A 25,363-nucleotide genomic window follows, 5' to 3' on the forward strand; every position below is an offset into this window, starting at 1 on the left:
AACAAAAACCAGGTCAGGCCATTTCGCTGCCCATAGTCCTCCCATCCTCAGTCCCCGTCGCTTCTCTTCTGCCACTAACTACTCTCTTCCTCTCTAACGTGGGTCCTTGCATATCCATTCTTCTGCCTTGGACACTACTTCCCTCCTCACAGCATAAGGTCAGGCTCCCACCCTTATCAGTCACTTCCACATCACTCTCTTCTGCGGTCTTTGGAGACTTACAAATCCCAGTTATCTTTATTTCTGATGCTTCCTTCTGAGAGCAGAGAGAAGGGCTGGTGGATGAGGATTGGGGTACCATGTGGCGTTAAGAGCCTGTCTGGACCACCTTCCAGTCAGCCCTGACCTGGGGAGGTCATTGTAGTCCTATGAAGCAGCAGGGAAAACCAAGGGGACCTGGGTTTCAATAAATCGAGTCCTGGGGACCTCCCATCGCCATCCAGAGGCTGGTCCAGCCACATTCTTCTCTGGAAGCCTGGACCCAGGGAGCAGGTAGGCACAACCCGGCCAGTGTATGCAGGTGGGTGATTTTGGATATAGTGGATATAGGCACAGGACTTGGGAGAGAAGGTGCTGAGAGGTTCAAGCAAGAGGTGGGGCTGCTAGACCTGGACATCCAGATCCTCCTTTCTTGGCACTAGTTCCGGGTCCTTCTCCCTCGTGCCTGTGCCAGCAGTTCAAGATCTCGCGCCACACTTCTCCCTGAAACCCTCTGAGAACAGAGCAGAAACAGCTCTCTTGGGGGCTGCCCGGCTGGAACCACGTGAAGGATGGCACTGGCACGGCTGCAGGGGGCTCCAGAGGTGGATAGGAGTGCTGGCAGATGGTGTGGCCAAGATGACCACTCGGCCCAGAAGACCCCCTCCGTCAAGCCCCCCACCTCCTGGGACCTCCTGGGACCTTGACCCCAGAGCCAACGGCCGCCAACAGACGAAAGACTGGTAGCCACCTAAGGTCCCAGGATTGGCTCCAGGATGCCTGACATCACAAGGTCCGGGCAATTAGCTGCTGCCAGTGGCAGAGGAGCTGGACCCAAGGTTAGGCACACCTGCTGTCCAACTCTGACTGAAGCTATGTTGAGGGCAGGGAAAGACCTGTGTCAAGAGTCAAGCGCAGTTCTCTGCATAAGGGTGCTGGGATGGACCCATTTAAGGTTATGCCTGTGGGTGCTTGGTTAGTGGACTGAGGACTTAGCCAACAGACTATGGTGACTTCAGGGCCCATCGGGTGGGGGCAGTGGCAAGGAGGACACTGCTGGACCAGGGTGGAGGTCGTGGCATGTGTGACATTTCCGAGGGTTGGGAGGGGGGCTGGCTGCCAGCCCCCTATCCCTGGCAAGAACGACAGCAGCACTGTTACAATTAACAAAAAGATTTGTATTAGAACATTTACACTCAGGGAAGAAAGAGGTATCTGCATCATCAAATGTGGAATGTCGAAGAAACAGTTAAAATAAATAAAGACTCCGAGCGCGGCTGGGGCTGGCTCAGGCTGGGACTCACAGAGGCCTCTGCGCATCAGCTCCAGGCTGCAGGGCCACCGCCTGGCCATACTGGCCGCCTCCCCGACGCAGCACAGCTGTGCCCGGGACACACAGAGTCTCTCAGGTGCTGGCGCAGCCAGAGCTCACTCCCCGCTCTCCTCACTTATCTCTGTGACAATGTCTATCAGGCTCTGGAGCCCAAAGATATAGCCAGCATCCTGGCCTTCGTGGACCACACTGTCCTCACCATACAGCCTGCACGTGGTGTGTGCGAAATCAATCATGCGCACGTCCACCGAGCTGGTGCCGATGGGCTTGTAGGCATACGCGCCGGCCGACTCGTCAGCAGACTCCTCCGACAGGTCCTCCAAGTCCTCCGCGTCCGAGTCCAGGGCCATTTCAGGCCGCTCCTTGCCGTCATAGATGATCAGCAGGGAGCTTGAGTAGAAGCGGTAGGATTCCTGTCGCTCCAGCACGCCCTTGAGTTCAGTCAGCTTCCTGAGCACCGGGCCCAGGAGCTCCCGGCGCAGGTACCGGCCATTGTGGAAAAACTGGAAAAGTGCCTCCTTGAAGCCCTGTACGGACAGCTTCCGTCCGTGGTACTTGTTCATGAACATGAGCTGCCCACTGCCCGCCTGGTACACCTGTGGGAGGGAGACCAGCAGGTCAGGGACCGACAGGCATCTCAGGCAGAGATGGCCCGGCCCCAGGAGAGTGGCAGCAAGACGACAGCCCTGGACCCGATCCTTTAACTTGTTAAGTACACCAGTCACACAAGGCCCTGTCCTTGCCAGTCAACACCCACTCGGATACAGCCCTCTGACCTGGGCACCACCACCAGTCCTCTGCTTAATGTGTGGGTTACTGGAGAGTGCCTAGTGTCTCCCCTTTCCTCTCTCTCTGGCCCACAGCTTCTGGACTCAGCCAGTCTGGCCAGCCCCAGAGAGCGTCACCCACACCCGCCATGCTCTGACACTCCTCTCACCTGCATGCCGCACACACGCACACCGATGACTGCCGACGTGCTCTGCTGGCACTTGCGGATCTGGTTAGCTGCCTTCTCCTCTGAAGCATCGTCACCATGCTGGCGTGTCCCCATTTTGAGGTCCAGGACACAAGGCACCTCGTAACGGGAAGTCAGGTTCTCCAGCAAGATAAATTCTGAGTGGTTAAGGATAAGGCCCCTCTAAAGAAAAGGTGCTGCTCCATGGCACTCCCAGGGTGCAGGGCCTACACACAGCGTCCCAGAAATCTTGCTCTATCTCCCAGGTGGGCGGCCCAGGGCTGACCAGAAGGCTAAAAGGCACCCGCAATTCTTGCCAGGGAACTGGCGTGAGAGCAGCGTGGGCCCCATACACACCATTTCTTGACTCAGCAAGATGTGGGACCACAATCCAACAACATCCTGTCCTAAATCAGAACATCAGTAAGTTCAGTAATCCCAATCTTAAATAAGAACTAGAAACACCACTTAGGAACTCATCAAGTTTTCTCTTTTCAAATAAATATGTATTTCCCAGATGGGGACACTGAAAAGGCCAAGAAACAATGACCAGATGTATGAGTTCCCCTGGGGCTTCCCAGGTGGCGCTAGTGGTAAAGAACTTGCCTGCCAAGTCAGGAGACATAAGAGATGCTGGTTCGATCCCTGCGTCAGGAAGATCCCCTGCAGAAGGGCACGGCAACCCACTCCAGTATTCTTGGCTGGAGAATCCCATGGACAGAGGGGCCTGGAGGGCTCCAGTCCACAGGGTCGCGAAGAGTTGGACACGACTGAAGCGACTTAGCACAATGCCCAGACCAGCTCCTAGAGTGTGGACTGGTGAACCATGGCCCCCTGCTCACCGCTTTACAGCTGATAAGTTAGGAACAAGTGGTTCTTATAAATGAATTTTTTCTTTTTCTGGTCACATGGCCTGTGGGGGTCTTAGTTCCCTGGCTAGGGATTGAACCCGGGCCCTTGGCAGTGAGAGCATGGCATCCTAACCACTGGACCACCAGGGAATTTTCAGTTTTCTGTTTTTAAGAGGTCAATAAGTAAATATATTTCATGACACATGAAAGTTGAATGAAATTTAAGTCTCAGCACCCATAAATAAGAGCTTAGCTGGAATACAGCCAGGGTCATTCATGTACATCAGCTGTGGCTGCTTTCATGCCACAAATGACAGAGCTATGACACAGTGTGTGCCTGCAAAGTCTGGAGTATTTAGTATCTGGCCCTTTACTGAAAAAGCTGGCAACCCCTGCCTTAAAGGAATAACTGAATTCACATCTGGAGTACGAACATACCTGACCCTGTGCCATCTCTGCATTCCAGAAAAGTAAGGCAGCTACACAGACGGCTGTGCTTGTGTAAAAATGACTCAGGAGCCTAGTTTAAAAGACTCCCACTCACCACGCATGGGACAATTTGAGCATCAGAGATAACTGCAATGAACTACGACATATCAAGTATGTTGAGGGAATTCCCTGGCAGTCCAGTGGTTAGGACTTCCTACTTCCCCTGCAGGGGGTACAAGTTTGATCCCTAGTTGGGGAACTAAGATCCCACATGCTGCATTCAAAAACTTAAACAAATTCATGAGTTCATGATGATGAGGAAAACCTCACTAGTTACCTTTGGAGGATGTTGAGAAACCATCTCATTATTTCAAATAGTAAACTAAGGAAAATAACATTTAACCTGCCTTTCCTATTTGAACTATACTTCATGATAAGCACGTAGTTGATGAGGAAAAGCTTCTCTTTACAGCAGGATTCCAGCTCATGAATGAAAAAGGAATGACAAAAAACCACCTAATTAAAAAATGGATGTAAGGCAATGGCAATACAAAAGAGAAGGACGATGAAATTCTGCTTCCCAATCAACAGGTAAATACCACTTCTGAAGGAGTCTTGCCCCCGCTCCCTCTAACTGACCCTGAATCTGATCAAGCCTGTAGATCACATTATCAACTTAATGCAAACAGAGGGGAAAGAGTAATGTGTAAAAGACACCACAGGATGTAATCAGTAAAATCCAGAGGATGGGTAACTCTAGAAGACCCAGTTTCTCTGACAAGAAATTTCCAGGAAGAAAAAAACAGAAATGTGTTTTAAAAGACTTAAACGTTTCAACTGAATGCAACATGTGAACACCATTTGGACCCACATTCAAGCAAACCATAAATAAAACATTTATGAGACAATAAGGAAAATGGGAAAACAAATTAGGTATTTGACAGTAAGGAATTACGATCCACTTTTCAAGGAGTAACGATAGTATTAGTGTTTTAAAATAACTTTATCTTTTAGAGATATATACTGAAGTGTATACAGGTGAATTATCTGACGCTTCAGAGGGAGCTCAACTGGGGGTGCTGGGTGTACAGACAGGAGACTGACATGAGTGTGTTAACCAACTGCTGGAACTGGGTGACTGGCACCATTAGGTTCAATGAATTACTCTACAGTGCACATCCAGGCTCCCTGACCGAAAAAAAGAAAGCAACCTTTCCCTTGTGATTTCTTCAAGTGGCAGCCTGGTAAACCAGACTGAAAGCCCAGTCCAACCCCACTGCAGCAATTAAGCGCTACTTGGGGACTTCTGCAAGGGTGTGAAAACACAAACCAGCTCCTTGCACTCCAGGGTAAAGCACCCCGAATGCAAGTTGGTCCCTCCATGAGGTGACCCTCACCCCCAGGAACCCATCAAACTTCCTCCCCAGCACCTGCATTCCCAGACCAGTGCTCAGCCCAGAGGGAAGTGATGTCTGCCCAGTTATCACGCAGGGTGTCCTGGCACAACCATGACTTTAAAAAATCCAATGTCTCTCTCCAAGCCTGAAGGGTCTCCTCCCTTGTCCTCCCCTCTCCCCAGTGCAGAGAGGCCCTATGAGCAAAGGATACTGTACTGGTTCCGGTGTTTCGCATTCTCCTTCATTCTCTGTAACTGCTGCTGGTGACACTTCATGCTCCAAGGGTTGTAGTGTTTAAGCTGAGAACTTACATTCCCCTTTTTTTCTACACTGTAGTACAAAACTTCAGATTTCTTCAGCCACTCAAATTCTTCTTCTAACTTATGGCTATAAAGAGACAAGAAGCTGGTAAATCATAACATCTCATCAGAAGTCGGGGCAAAGAGGCATGAAGGAACTTTCTGCAGTGATAGGAAGTTTGATGTTCTGATGTGGTGGCTGTTTCAGCGGACACATTAAACATTTCAAACAGGTACATTTTACTGTAGTATACCATACCTCAAGACAGTTGATTTAAAAAAAAAAATTAAGGGGTTAGCTTGCTGCTTTAGAAAAACCTAAGATGTTAAGGACAGCCTCTGCCTCCAGCCCACAACCCACAAGGCAGCCTTCCCTGCTCCCACCTTCTAGGCAGGACCACCCCCTGGCTTCTAGAACATCCAAGTTCCCTAACTCAGGATGCTGGAGACAGAGGCTGAAGTGAAATTCCATGAGAATAAGTCAATCTACTTGGCTACACTTACAGAAGAGAAACAACCCTCTTCAGCTGTGCTCTGAGGGCCTCCCTCTGGCCGGGACAAGCAGGGGTTCCCCTCCAGTTGCAGCCCTTAGCCCCCCTTGCGGTGGCGTCCCGTCGCACAGTGCTGGCTCTAGGGCATGCAGGCTCAGCAGTTGCGGGGCACTGGGCTCAGCTGCTCTGAGGCCTGTGGGATCTTCCCAGACCAGAGACTGAACCTGTGGCTCCTGCCCTGGCAGGCAGATTCCTGATCACTGAGCCACCAGGGAAGTCCTTAGCTATGTTTTGAAGCCTGGTGGGCTGCCGTCTACGGGGTCGTACAGAGTCGGACATGACTGAAGCGACTTAGCAGCAGCAGCAGCATACACGATTTATCTTTTCATAAGCTCTGTCAAGGTGTGCCACTTGGGAGGGCTCTGCCTAGGGGGATCCCCAAGATGCGTCCCTTTTGTCTCCCACTATCAGTGAACAGCCTGCGGTAACGGGACGGCTTCTGTCTGGGTCACTGCTACATTCCCAGATGCCACGCAGGGCCTGGCACAGGACAGCCGCAGGAGGAACGAGTGACTGAAACTCTCTTACAGCTGCCACGACAGTAGATTTACCTGAAATGGCACAGTCTAACTCAGAGTCAAGCAGAGAAGCTGGGCACGCCACGTGGGAACTGACCCGAGTGACAAGGCGCCTGCCAAGTCCATCGGGTGAGCCCTCAGCCCCGGGGCACTGGGCCCTAAATGAGATCCCTCCCCTCCTCCCGCGTCCAGTCCCTCTCAAGTCTGTACCCACCTCTTCGCCTTCTCCTCTTTCCGGTGCTGCCGCACCCAGTCCTTAGAGGTCTTGTCTGTTTCTAGAACGTGATGCTTTTTGTTTGTCCACCTGAGCAGCTTGCTTTTTGGTTCACAGTCTGAATTATTTACACTGTCCACAGTTCCGTGGTCCCCTTTTAATGGATGTGCTATTAAACACAAGTTCCTGTCTTCGTCTTCTTCGAAGCTCACGGATACCACACCTAGAAGGAGGGTGAACACGGAAGACTTTCAGTTCCACAGGAATATGTGTTACAAATAACATGATTGGAACATTTGTTTTTTTCTTACCCTGTTCCTTAGTCTCTATGTTGCCAGAGGCCCCAAACTCATCTGCAAACCTAACAAATATCAAAACAGCTAGAAAAGATGACACCATACAAGACACGCGATTAGGGAGCAAACATGGCTGAGAGTTCCTCTATGATTCACTCAACGAGGCAAGAGCCAAAGAATTACAAGACACATTTTTCCATCATTGAAAATGTTTATTAATTTTTATGTAATTCTTCTAATCCTGAGAGAGACATGAGGACATTTGCTTTTTAAATCTTGTGGGATTTTTTTTACTACCTTAAACAGAATCTCCGATGGCCTTGAGGCTTGCTTTAAAGCAGAGCCTGGACAGAGATTTGCCTGAGAGGTAAGAAGCGTCCGAGGGTAAGGGAAGACTGGGCAAGCAAAACAAAATAAAGGAGCAGACAAAGCAAACCACACAGCACAAGACACCCTGGCAAAGGCTTCCTGAGCACCCCACACGGTGGGCACCCCAGCCTTCCGTCCTTCTCAGATGTATGCCTTTATTGGTCTTTGCAGTCTCATGTCGCAAAAGAACAAGATGAACACAAGGCAAATGGGGTTGGGCTGGGAGCACAGACGCGTAGTGGCCTTGAAAGCAGCTCTCCCCGAGTCTCTAGAACCTGCCATGGGTAATGAGACAGTCTTTGAGGAGGGGGCTGTCGGGTGGGAGGGTTTCAGCAGGTGCCGACGAGTGCCTTAAAACCGACTGGCTGAACACCTTTCCTCCCAGGCCTCTCTGGCCTGGGATCACTCAATTTGCTCAGTTCTTGCTGCCCGCCCGCTTGCTCGCTCGCTGCAAGGGAATGCGTGCTTAGAGAGACGACGCTTCTGAGGTGGTACCCGGCTCTGGGCGCAGAGGAGCTGGGGTGGGGAATTCAGGGGACCACACTTTCCTGTGGTGGGAAAGAACCAGGGAAAAAATGGGGGCAAGGGCAGCCAGCTAACAAGGGACCTTTGGCTCTGTCCTGGAAAAAACAACAGAGAGGACCAAGTGAGGGCCCCCAACTTCCCCACCCCCACCAAAGCACCATGCATGTTCAGAATACAGAGAGAGGTGACCGTACCATTCTATCCTCAAAGACTATGTTCCAACAGTCCCAGAGAACCCAAGCTGTTCAAGAGTCTTTTGCATAAGCAGGCAATGCAGCTTTACAATTAATTTCCTTAAAGGATTCTTCCTTGATTTACAAAGGATCCCCCCTTCCCAGGAAAGACCACACCATGCTGATTCCCCCTATTATAAAAAGGAAGAGAGTCACCATATGTGAATCAAAGGGTTGTCGTAATATAGCAATTTCAGGGACATTCCGTAATAGCAAAGGGGTTCAATTAATCAGCACAAGCCTCCCACTCCTGCGCTCCATCTGACTCAACCCTGCTCCCAGCCTACCTAATCACCAGGGCTTCTGGTTTCCTGGAGGACAAAAAGCAGGCAGCAAGTGTTCTGGGTAAAATCCTCTCAAAGTCTTCCCCGAAGTCCCCTCATGGGGGACTATGGGTTACCGTGATCAAGAGACACCTGAACATAAAACACAACTACACTTCCACCAAAAATAAAACAAACCCACAAAACAGAATTGAGCAATCTTACCAGGGCTTGAAAACTGAGGGTGTGAGGTGCTGGGCGGAGGGCCAAGAGGAGGAGGAGGGAAAACACAGAGCGGGTGGGAGGGGTGAGGGCCCCGGGGTGGCTGCCGGGACCTCCTCTGGCGCGGGTCCTCGCCAGGCGCTGGCGACCCCTAAGGCAGCTGGGGGCTCACCTTTGTACTGGGGAGTGAATTTGCGCATCTCAGCTGGGAGAGTCTCGTAGAACTGGTGCTCCCTGGGGACCAGGGGCTTGCACAGGGTCGTCTCGTTGAAACGGAGCACGCAGGAGTGCCCCCCGACCTGGTGGACAAAGGGCTCCAGCAGGATGCCCTTGTCGCGGGGCTCCACGTCCATGGCCCTGAAAGCTGGGCTCATCCTCCAGGTGCGGGCAGCAGGGAGAAGAGGGGGCGGCGGGGTCCAGCGGCCAGCGCGTCCTCCGTCTGTCGTCTGTCCGTGCGTCCGTCTCTCTGGCCTCAGCTCCGCGGCCGTGTGGGCCAGGACGCTCTGCGGAGAGTAACAACGGAGTTGGAAACGGCCAGGTACCGCCTTAGAGGCGCTGGCCGTCCTCTTCCAGCAGAAAAGACAAAAACAGCCTGAGCTCCCGCGGGGTCCGCCCACGCCACCCCCTCGGCCCCGCCCCCGCCCGCAGAAACAAACAGCCGCCGTCGTCGTCCCGGGCGGGGCCGGATGCCGACTCGCAGGGACTGGCTGAGAACCCCAAACAGCTCCAATCACCCCCACCAGGCCTTAGAAGGCCATTACCACGAAGCCACGATGAGGTGAAATCACAATTTCAAACCTAATAGTCGCATTAAATCGTACCATTTTCTACTACAATTGTTAGACTTAAGAGTAACTGACATCCAAGGCTCTCCGTTAATTAATATATTTTAATAGACTTTATATTTTACATCAGTTTTAGGTTCATGGCAAAACTGAGAAAATACAGGTTTCCCACATACCCATCTGCCCCACACATGCATAGACAGTCTTCTCCATTATTAATATCCCCCATCAGAGTGGTACACTGGTTACATATGATGATGAATCTATACTAACACAGAATAGTTTACATGGTGGTAACAGGGTTCCCTATTGGTCGTTATTTATGTTTTTATAAAATGCCATTTAAAGGGAAACCTGCTTATGCACCACCTAGTAAGATTACCCACCATCCGCCCCCCACAGGTGTGCCGCATTGCCCCTGCTCAAGGCCAAAGGCAAGCCCCATTAACCTTATTAGCAGTGGAGCTTGGGCCCAGCTTTAATGATTAACCTCTGTATCTAAAAACAACAGATCTCGGCTGGCTAACTCTTTTAAAAAAGATACACAGTGTTCTAGGTCACAGACTATTTTTATTGGTTCTCTCCCTATCTCCAAAAGCTGGGGCACACCTTTTAACCAAAGCTGCATTCTTGGGGCACTTGTCCACTGAGGTCTAGGAACTTCGGATCCCCAAGCACACGGGATCTCAGCAAAGCACTCCTCCACACGTTAGTGAGACGTTTCAGCTTATGTCAGGTTCATGCTGTTTTCCGCCTAGAATTACAGACTACCCAGGTGCTACTAGCAATACTAACGGGGCGGGGGGGGGGGGGGGGGGGTCGGCAGCGGCTTGGGCTTATTTCAGTGTCTGTAAGGGGTTCTTACTAGGAACTCCTCCAATTCCCATGATTCCAAATGAGATGGTGGTGGTGGTGAGAATGGGTCGGATGGAGGTTTGCCCACTGTCCTCTAGGGTGGGTAAAGCACCCACTCTGTGCTAGGCTCACTGCAGGGACTTAATTTGATCCTCCGGATACTTTTTATGAGGGAGACATTATTCCCTCAGTTGGTTTGGGGAGCTAAGGAAACTCATCCAGGGCTAGAGCCAAGAAGCCGGAGTTTCCAAACAAACCTCAATTTGTTGTTTGTCCCTCCACAGCTGCCTCTGGGGCCCAGGGTCTCTGGCACATGCGCTTCAGTACGGCACTCAGACGCTCATGGGACACTTAGCTTGTCCTGTGATAGTGTTCTCACCATGTTTTTATATTTTCTATTTATAAAGCAGCCTCTTTCAAACAGTTTAGCTGGTGTTTCTCTTTTCCTTTCAGACAGAACTGACAGTGGGCTCCCTCCCACTGGACTCAGGGATTAAAAATCAATACGCTTTCCTATATGCAAAGAGCAGAAAGTCAAAGGTTCTGATTTCTCACACTCGACACTACCTTCTCATTACAGAAGCCCTCAGGAGGGCAGGTGCTGAGAAGCGTCCCAAGACACAACACAGGCGATCAGCTAGAAGGACGAGTACCTTCCAGCCATTCCAGACTCTACAGAAGGTGGAGCTCTGAGATGCGTGGCCACACAAGCCCTTTAGCTTTAGAGAGAGCTGTTCACACCAGTTTTTCAGTAATGAAAAAGACCTCTGGAGTAAGAGCAACCCCAAAGGAAAGCTACTGACTCATGATCGGTCTGCCGGTACCCAAGAAAGAACTAGGTACCATAATTATTAAATTATGAAAGCACAAGATGTTTTTCATCGGCCAGGCTTTAGAAACACAGTTCAAACCTTTGATAAATGTGAAAACTCCTTTTGTTGCCACAGCAATGCTAACACCAAATGCCTAACACCCTTTCTAATAACTCTGTTCAAGATTCCTTAAATGCATTCAATTAAAAAAAAAATCTCTCTCCAGGCATCTCTCTTACTCATTTCCCACCTCCAGTGAAAAATCCCAAACAGTATCTGGTCCTTCATAAAAGCTCTCTGGAGTATGGTTCATGGGTGTGGCTGGAGGCTGAAAAGCCCAGTGAGGGTCTCCACCTTCTCCCAGGTCTCCCGTGTGTTCATTAGTGGCTGGAACCTTGCCACCCTCCCTCCAGCACCCAACTCTGGCACTTCACAGAACACTGCTCCCTGGAGAAGAATCATCACCTTACATAGACGCAAGAAAACTAAGGCCCTTTCCCATCTGTGCCAAGTCTGATGATGGAGGAAACTCCTAAATGGCAGAACTGGGGAGAAAACTGATGCTGTAGTTAGGTGGAGCCAGATTCTAGCCCCAGTTCTGCCATTTCATTGCTTGGAGGAAGACTCCCAAGTCACTGGCTCCCTTTGGGGTCCAGTTTTCTGGTCTGTAAGGTGGGAAGGAAAGACCTGAGGTGGACATCTACTCTGAGGGCTTCCCTGGGGGCTCAGTCGGTAAAGAGTCTGCCTGCAGTGCAGGAGATGCAGGTTCAATCCCTGGGTCAGGAAGATCCCCTGGAGAAGGAAATGGCAACCCACTCCAGTATTCTTGCCTGGAAAATTCTATGGACAGAGGAGCCTAGTGGGCTACACAGCTCATGAGGTCGCAAAAGTCAGACACGAGTTAGCAACTAAACCACCATCACCAGATATCTACTCTAAGGGTGGGATAATCCAATTAGTGAGCGGCAACCAGCAGTCTGTTTTAATCAAATAGGAAAAGAAAAAAAGAGCAAAACCCACTGCATCGCAGATAATAAGGTAAGTCCTGTTTTGTGATTCTTTTATTTCAATTACGGTCGGTCTCTCAATGTGAAGAAAACTAGGGCTTCACTGTACAACATATTTCTCACATTGGGGCTGCAGAGAAATAGAGCGTTTGTTCTAGGGGCCCTTAAAGATTGAATGCCTGTGGGAAAATGAAGGAGCAGTTTCCCAGTGATTATACCATAGATCGGAAGGAAATGGTAACCCACTCCAGTATTCCTGCCTGGAGAATCCCAGGGGCAGAGGAGCCTGGTGGGCTGCTGTCTATGGGGTCGCATACAGTTGGACACGACTGAGGCGACTTAGCAGCAGCAGCAGCAGCAGCAGCAGCAGCATACCATAGATCAGCTTCTTCTCTAGTGGCTTCAGCCTGGTCCAAAGAAAAATGCCCCAAGAACCTGCTGCATTTCATGGCTACTCTTTTCCCAAGTGTGGTTTGAGCAGTTGGGTCTCTTAAAGGTTTTTCAACATTTGAGTAGTCTAAGGCCTGGTTTCCCAGGAATCCTAAAACATTAATGGTTACTAAGAAGTCCATGTGATGGACTCTGAACCTAGTGTGAAAGGGAATAATCGGAAAATACTGACTTCACGTTTAGCATCTGTTTTAGCTTTCCACATTGCCTCACATTTGTCCACGAAACTATCAATTGGTGAGAAATGCAGAACACGATTCATCCCAGGACATGACACATATTTCCCCCACAGCTCATGCCCTGAACCTGTTTAAGGTTCTGCTGGAAACAATGCCTTAATAGTTACATCCTTTAAAATACTGAAAAGAAAACAACTAAGACCCTTGGGCCCTTAGCTCACACATCTAGAATTTGGTTAATGTGGGAGGCTACAGACAGGATCTGCTGGGGACACTTACTCTGCCTCAAGAAAAGCCCCAGGGTTGAGCAGTCACAGGGGGCAACAAACAACCTGTACCAGCTGAACCTCCTCCATGAGCCTCAGAGCCAGTGCCCACATCCACTCACAACCCATGACTGTACCACCAGGGTCAGTCACTGTAATTCTCAATCACTGCTGGTAGGAAAAAAGAAGTACAGCCACTGTGGAAAACAGTTTGGCAGTTTCTTATGAAGTTAAACATATACTTATTATATGAGTCAATAATCCTACTTATAGGTACTGACCTAAGAGAAATGAAAACAAATGTCCACATAATGACATTGTACTTGAATGTTCACGGTGGCACTATTCACAATAACCAAAAGGTGGGGAAAATCCCAGTGTCCATCAAATGGGGGAATGAATAAACCAACTGTGATGTATCCATATAATGGAATATTATTCAGCAATAAAAGGAATGTACCGATATACACAACAAAGATTAATCACAACAACAAAGATTAATCACAAAAGCATTATGATTAACTGAAAAAAAAGCCAATCACAAAAGAATGTCTGCTGTATGATTCCATTTACATGACATTCAAGAAAAAGCAATAGCAGAAAGTAGATAAGTAGTTGCCAGGGCGCAGAGGGTAGGGGACCAGGACTGACTGCAAAGAGGCCCAAGAGAACATTTAGGAGTAATGAAAATGTTCTATGCTGTGACTGCAACAGTGATTATATGGCTGCATAAATTTGTCAAAACTCATCAAATTAGAGATTTAATGTCAATGAATCTCAATGTATATAAATTATATTTCAATAAAGAGCTTGACGGAGAAGGCAATGGCACCCCACTCCAGTACTCTTGCCTGGAAAATCCCATGGACGGAGGAGCTTGGTAGGCTGCAGTCCATGGGGTCGCTAAGAGTCGAACATGACTGAGCAACCTCACTTTCACTTTTCACTTTCATGCTTTGGAGAAGGAAATGGCAACCCACTCCAGTTTTCTTGCCTGGAGAATCCCACGGATGGGGGAGCCTGGTGGGCTGCCGTAAATGGGGTCGCACAGAGTCGGACACGACTGAAGCAACTTAGCAGCAGCAGCAGCAAAGAGCTTGAATTTTTCCTTATACTTTTTTAATTTACAAAAATTTCATAACAAGTACAAATTAAAATAATCAGAAAAGACTGTAATTAAAAGATCCTATCAGCTGACAAATAGTTTCTACATGCAAATGCACTAGCTGGAATTCACCCCCTATCTACTCTCCTATCTACTCTAACTGGGCTCACTTGCCTCCACTGAGCATCTTGAACCACTCATGCCAAGTAAGGTAAGCCTGGGTCGCCATCTTGGTCAAAGTAAGGGCTCTGCCCTTTCTGTGAGGGCGCTCCCTGATGGTAGAGACTTTCAGGGACAGCCATGTCCCTGAAATCCATGACACCCACTGTTAATCCTGAAGCCATCTGCTCACCTTCAAAGCCTAGTTTTTAGCAGGCTTTTACTCTTAATACTAAGAGTGGAGAAGGAAATGGCAACTCACTCCAGTCTTCTTGCCTGGAGCATCCCATGGACAGAGGAGCCCAGCAAGCTACAGTCCATACAGTCACAAAGAGTTGGACTGGACTGAGCAGGCACACACGGCTAATACTAGGAGACCTATACCAGTTGCATGGTTACCTTTTTTAATTCTTGTAAAGTCAAAGCAAAGGCATCCTTTACACACAAATAAGCAGAAGAGACGCAAAATGGTCCAATAAGCCTTCCAGTAAAGCATCATGAAAGAAAGATCCACAGCAAATCTGCTTCAATTATCCTGGCTTTCTTGCCATTTCTCAAACGTGCCTGATACACACTTACCTCAGGGCCTCTGTTCTTGCCATTCCCTCTGCATGCACTCTCTTACCTCCTTCAGCTCTCTATCCAAACATCACCTCTCTAATGAAGTCTTCCTTAGCCACCCCATCTGAAAGTGCTGCATCGCCCCATCCACATACCTTACACAACTCTGCTTTATCTTCTCCTCAGCACTTACCACCATCTAACATACTGTATATGCTTTATCTGTCCTGTTCATTTCCTGTCTCCTCCACCCTGCCCCCACCAGAAAACCAAGTCCATCAGCTGGAGATTTTTGACTGCTCTGTTGACTGCTCAGTCTCCAGAGCCCAGAAGAGCGCCAGCACAGAGTCAGCACCCCACGGGAGGTGCCTCAACTCACCTCCGCGTCATGAGTATCTGCTGCACACAGATCAACAGAGAGCTCGAAAGGCACCCGCTGCAACGATCCAAACCCACCCCAACCATGCAGGGAGTACCACCAATAAATAGCCACACCCTTCACCAACTGCATTCTCGGCATTGACTAGGTGTTCATTGTGCATTTATAATCGCCCACCATATTAAGTCTGCATTAACCAGGGCGTGTAAATGAAGGGCCCTGCACCTGAACATTCAACTGGGACCTGCTGCTGTGGAACCGTTTCATGTCTACAAAGCCTAAGCTCTTAATCTAATAAGAGCCAACCTCTTGGAAAATTCTCTCTGTAGAAAATCAGGCAGAAGCATGGTCATTGAAGAATAAAACTTTAAAATGTGGATACAAAATTAAAATCCTCTCACCGTTTACAAATATACTAATTAGCATTCAGAAATTCTGCGTTAGCATTGAGCTGGCATCCCAAAGACCCAGCTTTCAGGTTGCTAAGTTACCACTTAAGAAAGTAACACGGACTCACAGGGGTCATGGCTGTTTATCTCCTTCCAAGGCCCTGGAGTCACTGCATTAAAAAAATATTAAATTTTAAACCACAGGATCGCCAGGGAAATCCCTATGTGACCTTTTCATAGAAAAATTACAACACTGCTGTCATAAAATGAGGTGGTCAATACACTGCCTCGAAAGGTAGGGGGAAAGTACTGTAGTATTAGGACTGCCCTAGAGGTCCAGTTGTTAGGACTCCACACTTCCACTCAGGGGGCCATGGGTTCGATCCCTGTTCAGGGAACTAAGATCCCACATGTCGCTCACCACAGCAGAAAAAAGAAAGTATTGTAGTACTGATTTTTTAAATGTATGACTTTTTTTGGTTTTCTTCTTTCAATCCAAATTTACTTTCTTGAACCTTACTGGTGTTTTTTTCTTTTATTGGCATATCACTGATTTACAAAGTTAGGTTAGTTCCAGATGTACAGCACAGTGAATCAGTTATACATAGAGACATATCCACTCTTTTTTAGATTCTTTCACCAGATAGACCATTACAGGTTACTATGTAGAGTTCCCTGTGCTATACAGCAGGTCCTTATTACTTCTCTATCTTACACATAGTAGTGTATATATGTGGCAATCCCAATCTCCCAGTTTATCCCTCCCCTCTCCTTACCCTTGGTAACTCTAAGTTTGTTTTCTTCATCTGTAACCCTATTTCTGTTTTGCAGGTATGTTCATTTTCTAACCTTACTGTTTTCATAACTGTAAATTCTTTTGTTTAAAGATGGATGATACATATATTTATGTTACATTATATAAACCTCAGCCACCAGAAAAGCTGGATCTGCCCTGTGCTAAGTGTAAGATCATTATTCCCTTCTCTTCAGTTTCCTGAATGCTCCAAACTTCTTGAAATTTTCTCAACTCAGATCATGTCTGTTACCTTTATAACTGAGAGTGAAAACATTAGGAGGAAGAACAAAAGAATTCACTATGACCGAAAGAGAAAAACGCAGATGGCTGCTCAGCTCTTGAAGGTTATGAACTCATCCACAAAAAAACACTGATGCCACCCACACTGCAAGCTCACAGCTCTACTGCACAATGGAGACACTGGGAGACCGACCACATGTAAACAAGTGAGGATAATAATCCCAGTAATCCAGCCCCCAAAGTGTGTACAAGGTGCTGAAAGGTCAGAGGAAGTGGCCAACTCAACCTTCAGTGACGACGGGATACAACCATGCCAGAGACAAGAGCTACTGTTTACCAAGCCCTTAGTCTGTTCTGTAACTCCTTCCCTCCTACAACAGCCTTCTGGAGTAAATACTAAGATCACTCCCCTACACATGGCTGCACGGAGGCACCAGACCACCTAGGCCTCCCTCATCATGGAAAACAAGATGTTCTTTGAGATGAACGAGTCACTGCTAAGAAGGTGGAAGGGTCACCCTCATGTCACAGCAAGCGGTGGCTCCACCAAAGAACACAGCAGGGCTGGAGAGACAACACAGAAGCCCTGCCAGTGACTTGACACAGATGCCTGGGGTCCAACACCAGGTGTTCATTTCTCCCCTCATTAGCATCTTCTTCTAGTTTTAATAAAGGAGAAACTACAAGTTGTAAGTGTATTTCATGACAGTCACAACATTGCAGATCCTTCCACCAATTCTGAGGAACAAACAAAACAACAGATTCTGTTCCAAAAATGCAGACAAACTTTTCTATAAGGCAAAGAGCAGCCGCCCAGAGCATTCTCTGAAGATCACACTGGTCCATCTCTTTGCCTCATCAGACCAGATTTCTGGAATGAAAGACTTGAGGGCCCCAAGATGAAGGGGAGACAAGGAGAAGGAGCTTTTAGCCGACCCAGAAATACGTTTATCAGTTACAATGCTTGAATGACAGAGTTTGAACAATTTAAAAAGTTTTTCAAGTTAAAACTGGAGCACTCCTCCTTCAAAAAAATCTAAATTATTGATTCTAAGTTATCACATGTTCCCTTTACCAGAATGTCAAATTTACTTATAAATAGAGATCAGTCCTGGGTGTTCACTGAAGGACTGATGCTGAAGCTGAAACTCCAATACTTTGGACACCTCATGCGAAGAGGTGACTCACTGGAAAAGACTCTGATGCTGGGAGGGACTGGAAGCAGGAGGAGAAGGGGATGACAGAGGATGAGATGGCTGGATGGCATCACTGACTCGATGGACATGAGTTTGGGTGAACTCCGGGAGTTGGTGATGGACAGGGAGGCCTGGCGTGCTGCGATTCATGGGGTCGCAGAGTCAGACACGACTTAGCGATTGAACTGAACTGAACCTAAATGTATTCCATACACAGACCAAGAATTCTAAGTTCTCCTTAAAAAGCCTGTTACCCCTCTTCAAGGGCCATTTTCCACCTGGCACTTCCTCCTCCTTGATGCAACGTCACCTCCTACCACCGTGTAGGCAACATACCCAACAGGAACAACAGAAGTGATGCTTGAAGACTGGCCAAAACTGGTCTTGATCTATGGGGGACTTTCCTACCCTGACTCACGGTTCTCTCGTGCCAGTAAAGCAACAGTCCATTAGCTTCAGGCAAGATCATATACTCCCTGCCTGTGGTAAGTGTTTACCTTGCTCATTTCTCAGCAGTTCCCAAACCAGATGACCATGAACCCATTCTCTGAAACAAGTGGTGCCAAAAATGATTCAGTCCTCATGGGCAGCCACAGAACCCAGGCAGCCCCGAGCTGCACAGGCCAGCACAATGAGTGCTGTGACCGCTGGTGGAAGAACCAAGGTGTGCCCTGCACTACATCAGATCCCGTGCTTGGAGGGCAGTTTCCTCCAGGTCTCACAATACCTCGTTCAGGTAAACACTCCCCTCAAGGGCATGCAAAGCGTCCTATGCTAACAGGACCAACAGAGCAGCTTTGGACGTCCCTGGTGGTCCAGTGATTAAGAATTTGCCTGCCTATGCAGGTGGCCCGAGTTCAATACCTGATCCGGGAAGACTTCATATGCCGAGGGGCAGCTAACTCTTACTGAGTAAGTCCAAGTCCTCAACCTCCAATCTCCCATATGGAAAATGGCAAAATGGTAAAAGGCTACAGCCTCCCCGGTCACAAGGCAACTGTCTCTGGAAGATACCACCACAACTGACAGCAGGGCCAGCTGGGCCGCGCTGACTTCCTCTCTCCAGTTCGGGGGTGGGACGCGGTGCAGTGGAGTCCTTTCAAACAAGCCAGCGAGCCTCTCAGGAAGACGGATGGGTCAGCGGGGAGGGGGCAACACTGCGGGTGGGGGATACAGGGTTTCTTTGGGGATGAATTACATGGGATGTGAACTGTATCTTAATAAAGCTATGATTTTAAAATATCAACACAATAAAAGGGCCACACTACAGAGGTCACAACCAGCTTGGGAGAAAGGTTCCAGTGACAATGTCAACACTGAGAGGAGTGGACAGCATTTAAGAGGAGAGCACCTCCAAATGTGGCCACGGCAATGGCAGAAATGCACACAGGCAACTTGGAGAACCAATTCATGACCAGTCAGTGAAGCTGCTCAGTCGTGTCCAACTCTTTGCGATCCCAGACTGTAGCCTACCAGGCTCCTCCATCCATGGAATTTTCCAGGCAAGAGTACTGGAGTGGGGTGCCATTTCCTGTGTGGATAAAAAGCGTAACTTCTACTGGAAGTTATTTATTTATAAAGAAATAATAACACGTATGTGCAATTAAAGATAAATATTACAAGAAATCCAACTTTCAATACCCCTCTGTAAGTCTGCACACTTAAACTGTACCAAAAAATTCCTTTTAAAATCTTCTCCCTGACATAGTGGGGCCTGTCTGATACTTGGGTATCAACGGTGCTTCACTTACTCTCATGTCTTTATCTGTACACCAGGCACGGTAATTTTAAGGAGGTGCCATGAGATGGGAACACGATTAAAAACCTAGCCTCCTGCCTGGTTTACGGGTGAGTAATGCACTCCTCAAACGTGAGCGGTCCTCTGTCCACTGTCCCAGTTCCTACAGAAAGTCCAACGGGAGATGGAGGTCAGAGGACGGAGTTGATAGTGTAAGTGGATAAGGGCATATTAAGCCTGCCCTGGTGGAGGGGGAGGGTGAAGAAAGCGGTGACAGGTAAAGGAACAGAGTGCCAAAGGACAGCCTGTTCATTTCTTACAAAAGAGACTTTTAAACTGGTTACAAGTGTGATAAAATGACCACCATTAGTCATTAGTTTGGGGTCTCTTCATCCTGTCCATTTTCTTCAGTGCACTTTTCTCTTCTCTCCAGAAATACGATCAGGCTATATACGTTGTTTGGCCTTTCTTCCCGCCAGTAAAATCAGCTTTATTTTTCTCACCTAATGTTTAAAAAATACTGATAAAATACACACAATATAAAATGTACCTTTTTAACTATTTTGGGGTAGACAGTTCTCTGGCATTAAGTACATTCACAATGTTGTACAATAATCACCACTATCTCCAGAACTTTTTCATTATCTCAAACTGAAATTCTATACATGTTAAGTAGTAACTTCCCACTCTGCCTAGCCCCTGGCCACCACCATTCAACTTTCTGTCTCTATGATTTTGAGTAAAATTATGCAACATTTGTCTTCTGTTTTGCCACTTTTCCCCCAACTGAACTATATGACTTAGACAGCCTGCTACATCATCTATATGAGATTCCTTTTAAAGGCTGCGTAATAGTCACACAAAATCGTCATGTATTTACCTACTTCCCTACCAACACTATTTCCAACTCTGAAATTACAATAATAACGCAGTGAGCATGCTTGTATCTGTCTTTGCATACCTGTGAAGTATTTCTGCAAGAAAAAGTCCTAGAAGTAGAACTGCCACTGGGACAGAGCATAAATTTTAACAGATTGCACCTATTCTTTCACTCCGACCTGATCCACAAGGTATGTGAGCTACTGAATCCTGGAGCACTGTGGTAACATTCCAATTAACCAGGCAGAGAGCCAAGGAAAAGCGTGGCTTCAGAGCGATCCAGCCGGTCACTACTACAGTGACGCGAGTGGAGGGATGGGGACAGCAGGAACCAGCATTTACCGGGAGCCTCTCTGTCTGCATTCTTACCTAGAAGATACCAATCTTCTTCATATTTATTAGAAGCTCATGTGTAAACGGTGTTCAAAAGAAGAAAGATCCTTAAGCTTTTAAAGAAAAACTGCCTTAGAAAACTCTCTCACGCTTCTCTGTCTCTGTCACATAGAAATATTTCAGGTAACTTTGTAAGCTTAAGAATTTAATATCTGGTTACTGGAAGATGTCAAAACTAAAGGTAAAAGAGGAGGCAACACGCCCTCCCAGTCCCAAGCTTGGGAGTTCCCTGGAGGGAGGATATGACAGCAGGAAGAGCCGAACCCCCAACAGAGCTGTGACCCGCCAGGAGGGGGTCTGCAACCAAGCTGATCTCTCCATCATCTCACCGCCTGGGCTTCCTCCTCTTATGAGTCTCTCTGCATCTGTTTGTCCCAAGAGGGCAGGTGGGAAAACATCCTGACAGCCTCCAGGCTCTAGGACCACTAAGACATCAGAACTGCCATCTCCAGACACCTGTCTCACCTGGAGTGACCTCATTAACGTCATCTCCCCTACTCAGCGGCGCACATGGCAGGGCACAGGGCCTTCTGTCTTCTCCACTGCACCCATAGAGCCCAGCCCACACAAGGGAATTAAGGAGGGAGGGGGAGAAGATAGAGAAGGATCTGGTGGAGGGTGAGGTGTAGCACGCTGTAGCCCCTCTCAACCCCTGAGGGGGCAGCTGACCCCCAAGAAAATCTGAGACAACTGTAGGCCTCTGTCCTGAAAACGCATACCCTCCCTGAACTCTGCATATGATGCGTGGAGCTGGCAAGCACAGACCCTCTCTTCAGAACCCCTAATACATGGAATCAAATTACAGGAATGAGTCAGATACTGAGTCTTCAAAACAAGTCAGAACAAGGATGTTTTGTTCATAAAGTCAGATACAGCTGAGAAGATGTGCGTTGACCTGCCAACAATTAAATATAAGGGATGATCAAGCCATCAATAAGAAATGTAAAGCAGGTAATTGGTAAGGTGGGAGTGAAGCCTAAGTGAACCTAACCTGAAAACAGATGTGGAAATTAGCTGCAAAGGAAAGAGCAGATGGCACTCCAAGAGTAACATGCAAAGAAAGAAGAGCACTGGGTCAAGATGCCTGTAAATGAACAGCCTGTGGGCAGAGGGTGCAACACTGGTGAGAGGAGGAGGTCTGTGAGGAGACAAGAAGCAAAATACCTACATTCTCCTGGAGGAAGGGTAGGACTCGCTGCTCCGTGTGGAAAATTTGGACCATATGACACAGAGGGAGGAGGAGGGCCTTACGCTGTGTGGCCCTGTAGGTCCCTGACAGTCCTCAAGAGTGCACGGTCTGGGGCTTACTTTTGAATGAGTCCTGGCCACTCCATCACAACTTCTTCACTAAAAAGATATACAGGTGTCGTGACCCCTTCAAACCCGGCCACCATTGTCAAAAGGTCTCAAACACAGGCTGTAATCAGTAAAAGCCAGAATGTGGGAACCCCTACAAGATAAATGACAGTTGTTTCAACAGACAAATTGCAAAACAGAGTGATCATATACATATCTAAGAGACCCTGCATCAAATGCAATTGCAGACTTTATTTGGATCCTAGTTTGAACAAACTGACTAAAAAAAAAAGAAACAATCAGGGCCATCTGACCATGACTAAATATTTGAGAAAAATCAAGAAATTATGGCATCACCGACTCAAGAGACATGAGTTCAAGCAAACTCCAGGAGACAGTAAAGGAGAGGGAAGCCTGGTGTGCTGCATGGGATGGCAAATAGTTGGACGTGACTTTGCAAGTGAACAACAATAAACAAAAGGCCTACTGGTGTAGAAACTGTGGGTAGCCCCTTGTTTTAGTGATATGCAATGGATACTATAGTTTGGGGATAGGCCTCCTAAAATTTCAACTCTTTCTTTTAGGGGAAGGGAGGAAGGCAGAGTGTAAAGATCAGATAGGAGTTCCTAACTGCAGAGGCTGGTGATGGATGGACGGTTAACAGACCTAAACCACCTTTTCCATCATTTTCGGAGACTCTTTTCCTTCAAATTCTGAGGTAAACACTTAACTCAATTTTGGGGGAAAAGGCCTCTTCCTGGCTACCAGAATATACTGCAAACACTAGAACTGCTTATTGCTACTTGGTATGCAAATAAGCAAAAATATAATTTATTTAAAAAACATAAATATGCTTTAAAATGTAATCACATGAAAGCAATCATTTACTATACAAAAATGTGTTCAATGTCTTTAAGGTGATTACCCCATGAGGTAAAATAACTTCACTTGAAGGAAAAATTCATCCCCGGTGCATCCTCCTTGAGCCAAACAATGGAAAATTTTCACCTCAGCAAGCTGGCCTTGGGGAGGCTCAGTCTTAGCCCTGTTGCCTAGCGACGGGTGACATCTTCGGTGCTTACAGAAGTCTCTGGCACCCCTCGCACCCCTCTGCAAAAAAGACTGGCTACAGTTCATCAGTCAGTAGTTGTGCCTTCCTCATACCTTCCACTGCTCAGACAGATATAGGGCTGGTGGATGTCACCTGCAAAGCCTTGAAATGAAACGAAGTTTATTACATCTGCTAAACTGGCTTTTACAACTGTATCAACTCCAGTCCTAGCTCTCATCCATCCTATTCCTAACAATTCCTGCGAATTGTACTCTAAAGTCTAAAGTTACAAAGCAGGTAAACCAAGTAGAATACCAGGTAACCATTCAACTGACTTTTTCCTCCAGAAAAAACTACCAAGTGATCAACTGGTTTATTACGTCAACATGATAACGTATTCATTACGCCAATTTAATAAAAGCATATATCTTGCTCAGGTTTCTAATTTTGGTAGTGGTTAAAGTTAAAACAATAACAATACCAGCCTGAAACTTCTCTTTAAATCCTAAACACCAGGTTACAGGATGAAATTACACAAACTCCACAACAGCAATCTATGTAAATAAGCATTTTAGTTCACTTAAAATGTTACCCTGCCAAAAATGCAAATACAGCAAATAATACTAGAATTCATCAAAACTACTGTAATCATGGTGCTTTATACAAAGTATCATAAAACTTGTGATCTGCAACATTTTTTATTACCACTTTTCAGAACTTTCAGTGCTTAAAACTATTCTTTCAGATGATTTTATCTTATTCTTGTTCTATGTACATTTCACTACCAAAATGTTTCATTCCAAGCAGTGATTAGTTTTATTTCCCCGGTATCTAAGAGCACTAGATGTTACTGGTTTCTACATTTTCTTTTCACAACATTTGGACTCATTTTTCTGCAATTCGGCTATAAGAAATTGAATAAAATCCAAAACCGAAACTAATCACTTGGACGCAAGAGACAAAATGCAGTCTGCCATCAACCCAACGTGAAAGATTTGCAAGTTCCATCCATGGTGAAGCTTATCACTATGAAGACGTCCCCGGATCCATTTTAGGGCTTTGGGGGATAAGACGGTTAGGTTTGCAAATACCCACCCCCCCCCCCCGCCCCCGCTGACACCAGCTGACAAACCCAACTGACATTCAACACTCAAAATGGCTGCACAGCTGCCAGCCTCAGGTAACCGTACCTGAGGCACTGGGCTGAGTTCTCCAGCAGAAGACTCAGGGAGACCCCCATTAATGACCCGAGATATCGTGAACGCCAATGTCCTGGGGAGACCTCCCTCAACGACCCAGAGATCTTGCCCTCTTCCAAAGAGCGGAGACTCCAATGACCAACAGAGACCCCGTATCACCAAAATATTCGGGAGACTCCCCCCCCGGTCAATGACCAGGGAAGATTCTGCCCCTCAAAACCATGGGAGATCTTCTCTCCCCAGTAACCTGAAGAAATAAAGCTTCTCTCAAATGACCGGGGGAAATCTGGCCCCACAGGGACCCTGAGAGATCTCTTACACCCATAGTCGGGGGAGAGCCCCTCCCCCAAAACCTGGGGACACCCCGAATGACCAGAGACTTCGCTCCCTGAAGACCCAGAGAAACCCTCCTCCAAAGTCCCCGGGGCGGCAGGGCCGTAGGCCGAGGAAAGGTGGCATTACCTGCTGCCTCAGCCCGGTCCCGCGGAGCTTCCTTCCTATTGTTTCTCTCCCACCAAGATGGCGGCCGCCGCGCCGAGCCCCGCCCCCTGCGTCTCACTCCCTGAGCCCCTCACTATTGGCTCGCACCGGGAGCCGAGCTCGCGGACTGGGCGGCCCAAAAAGCGCTGTTGCTAGGGCGCCCGGATTCGTTGTAGCCGCTTCCGGAAGGGGCGGGGAATGGGCGGAGTTAGGGAGAGAGGTGGAGTCTTGTCTGCCTTCACGGGAGAGGGTGGCCAAGGAGGTCAGGGTGGGTGGAAAGATGGGCTTCGAGCCCATGGTTGCAATAAGGGATGCCAGGGATACAGATGGATGAGCCAGCTGTATCATTTTTCCTGGGACCGAGGAGTTTCCTGGGATGCAGGACTTCACATCGAGAGTGTGTGCAGCAATTTGGGAAGTTGGTCACCCTAGTAGATGGATAGACAGAGGACTGGATGAGGTTGGATAGAAAGATAGACAAAAGAGTGGCTGTAG

The 25,363-nt window shown here is 47.8% G+C and overlaps 1 protein-coding gene across 1 annotated transcript; it reads right to left on the reverse strand.

Moving 5' to 3' along the window:
* Nucleotides 1–1,404: 1,404 nt before the first annotated feature.
* Nucleotides 1,405–24,910, reverse strand: IP6K2 (inositol hexakisphosphate kinase 2). Its single transcript, XM_052637041.1, has 7 exons — nucleotides 24,851–24,910; nucleotides 8,826–9,156; nucleotides 7,057–7,125; nucleotides 6,746–6,968; nucleotides 5,375–5,550; nucleotides 2,469–2,644; nucleotides 1,405–2,127 (listed from the first exon to the last, which is right to left on the reverse strand). The coding sequence occupies exons 2-7, from the start codon at nucleotides 9,025–9,027 to the stop codon at nucleotides 1,627–1,629; spliced, it is 1,347 nt and encodes a 448-aa protein (XP_052493001.1). The 5' UTR covers nucleotides 9,028–9,156; nucleotides 24,851–24,910; the 3' UTR covers nucleotides 1,405–1,626.
* Between the last annotated feature and the right edge of the window lie 453 nt (nucleotides 24,911–25,363).

The sequence above is a fragment of the Budorcas taxicolor genome, chromosome 1 (assembly GCF_023091745.1).
Source record: "Budorcas taxicolor isolate Tak-1 chromosome 1, Takin1.1, whole genome shotgun sequence".
In the NCBI taxonomy this organism is placed as follows: Eukaryota; Metazoa; Chordata; class Mammalia; order Artiodactyla; family Bovidae; genus Budorcas; species Budorcas taxicolor.

What these genes read in the sequence shown, in the direction of transcription:
- IP6K2 (XM_052637041.1), bottom strand. Translation starts at nt 9,027, where the DNA reads ATGAGCCCAGCTTTCAGGGCCATGGACGTGGAGCCCCGCGACAAGGGC. An exon ending in CATAGAGACTAAGGAACAGG is followed by an intron (nt 6,969 to 7,056) that starts GTAAGAAAAAAA and finishes CCCTCCTTCTAG; the next exon opens with GTGTGGTATCCGTGAGCTTC. An exon ending in AAAGAGGAGAAGGCGAAGAG is followed by an intron (nt 5,551 to 6,745) that starts GTGGGTACAGAC and finishes GTCTCTTTATAG; the next exon opens with CCATAAGTTAGAAGAAGAAT.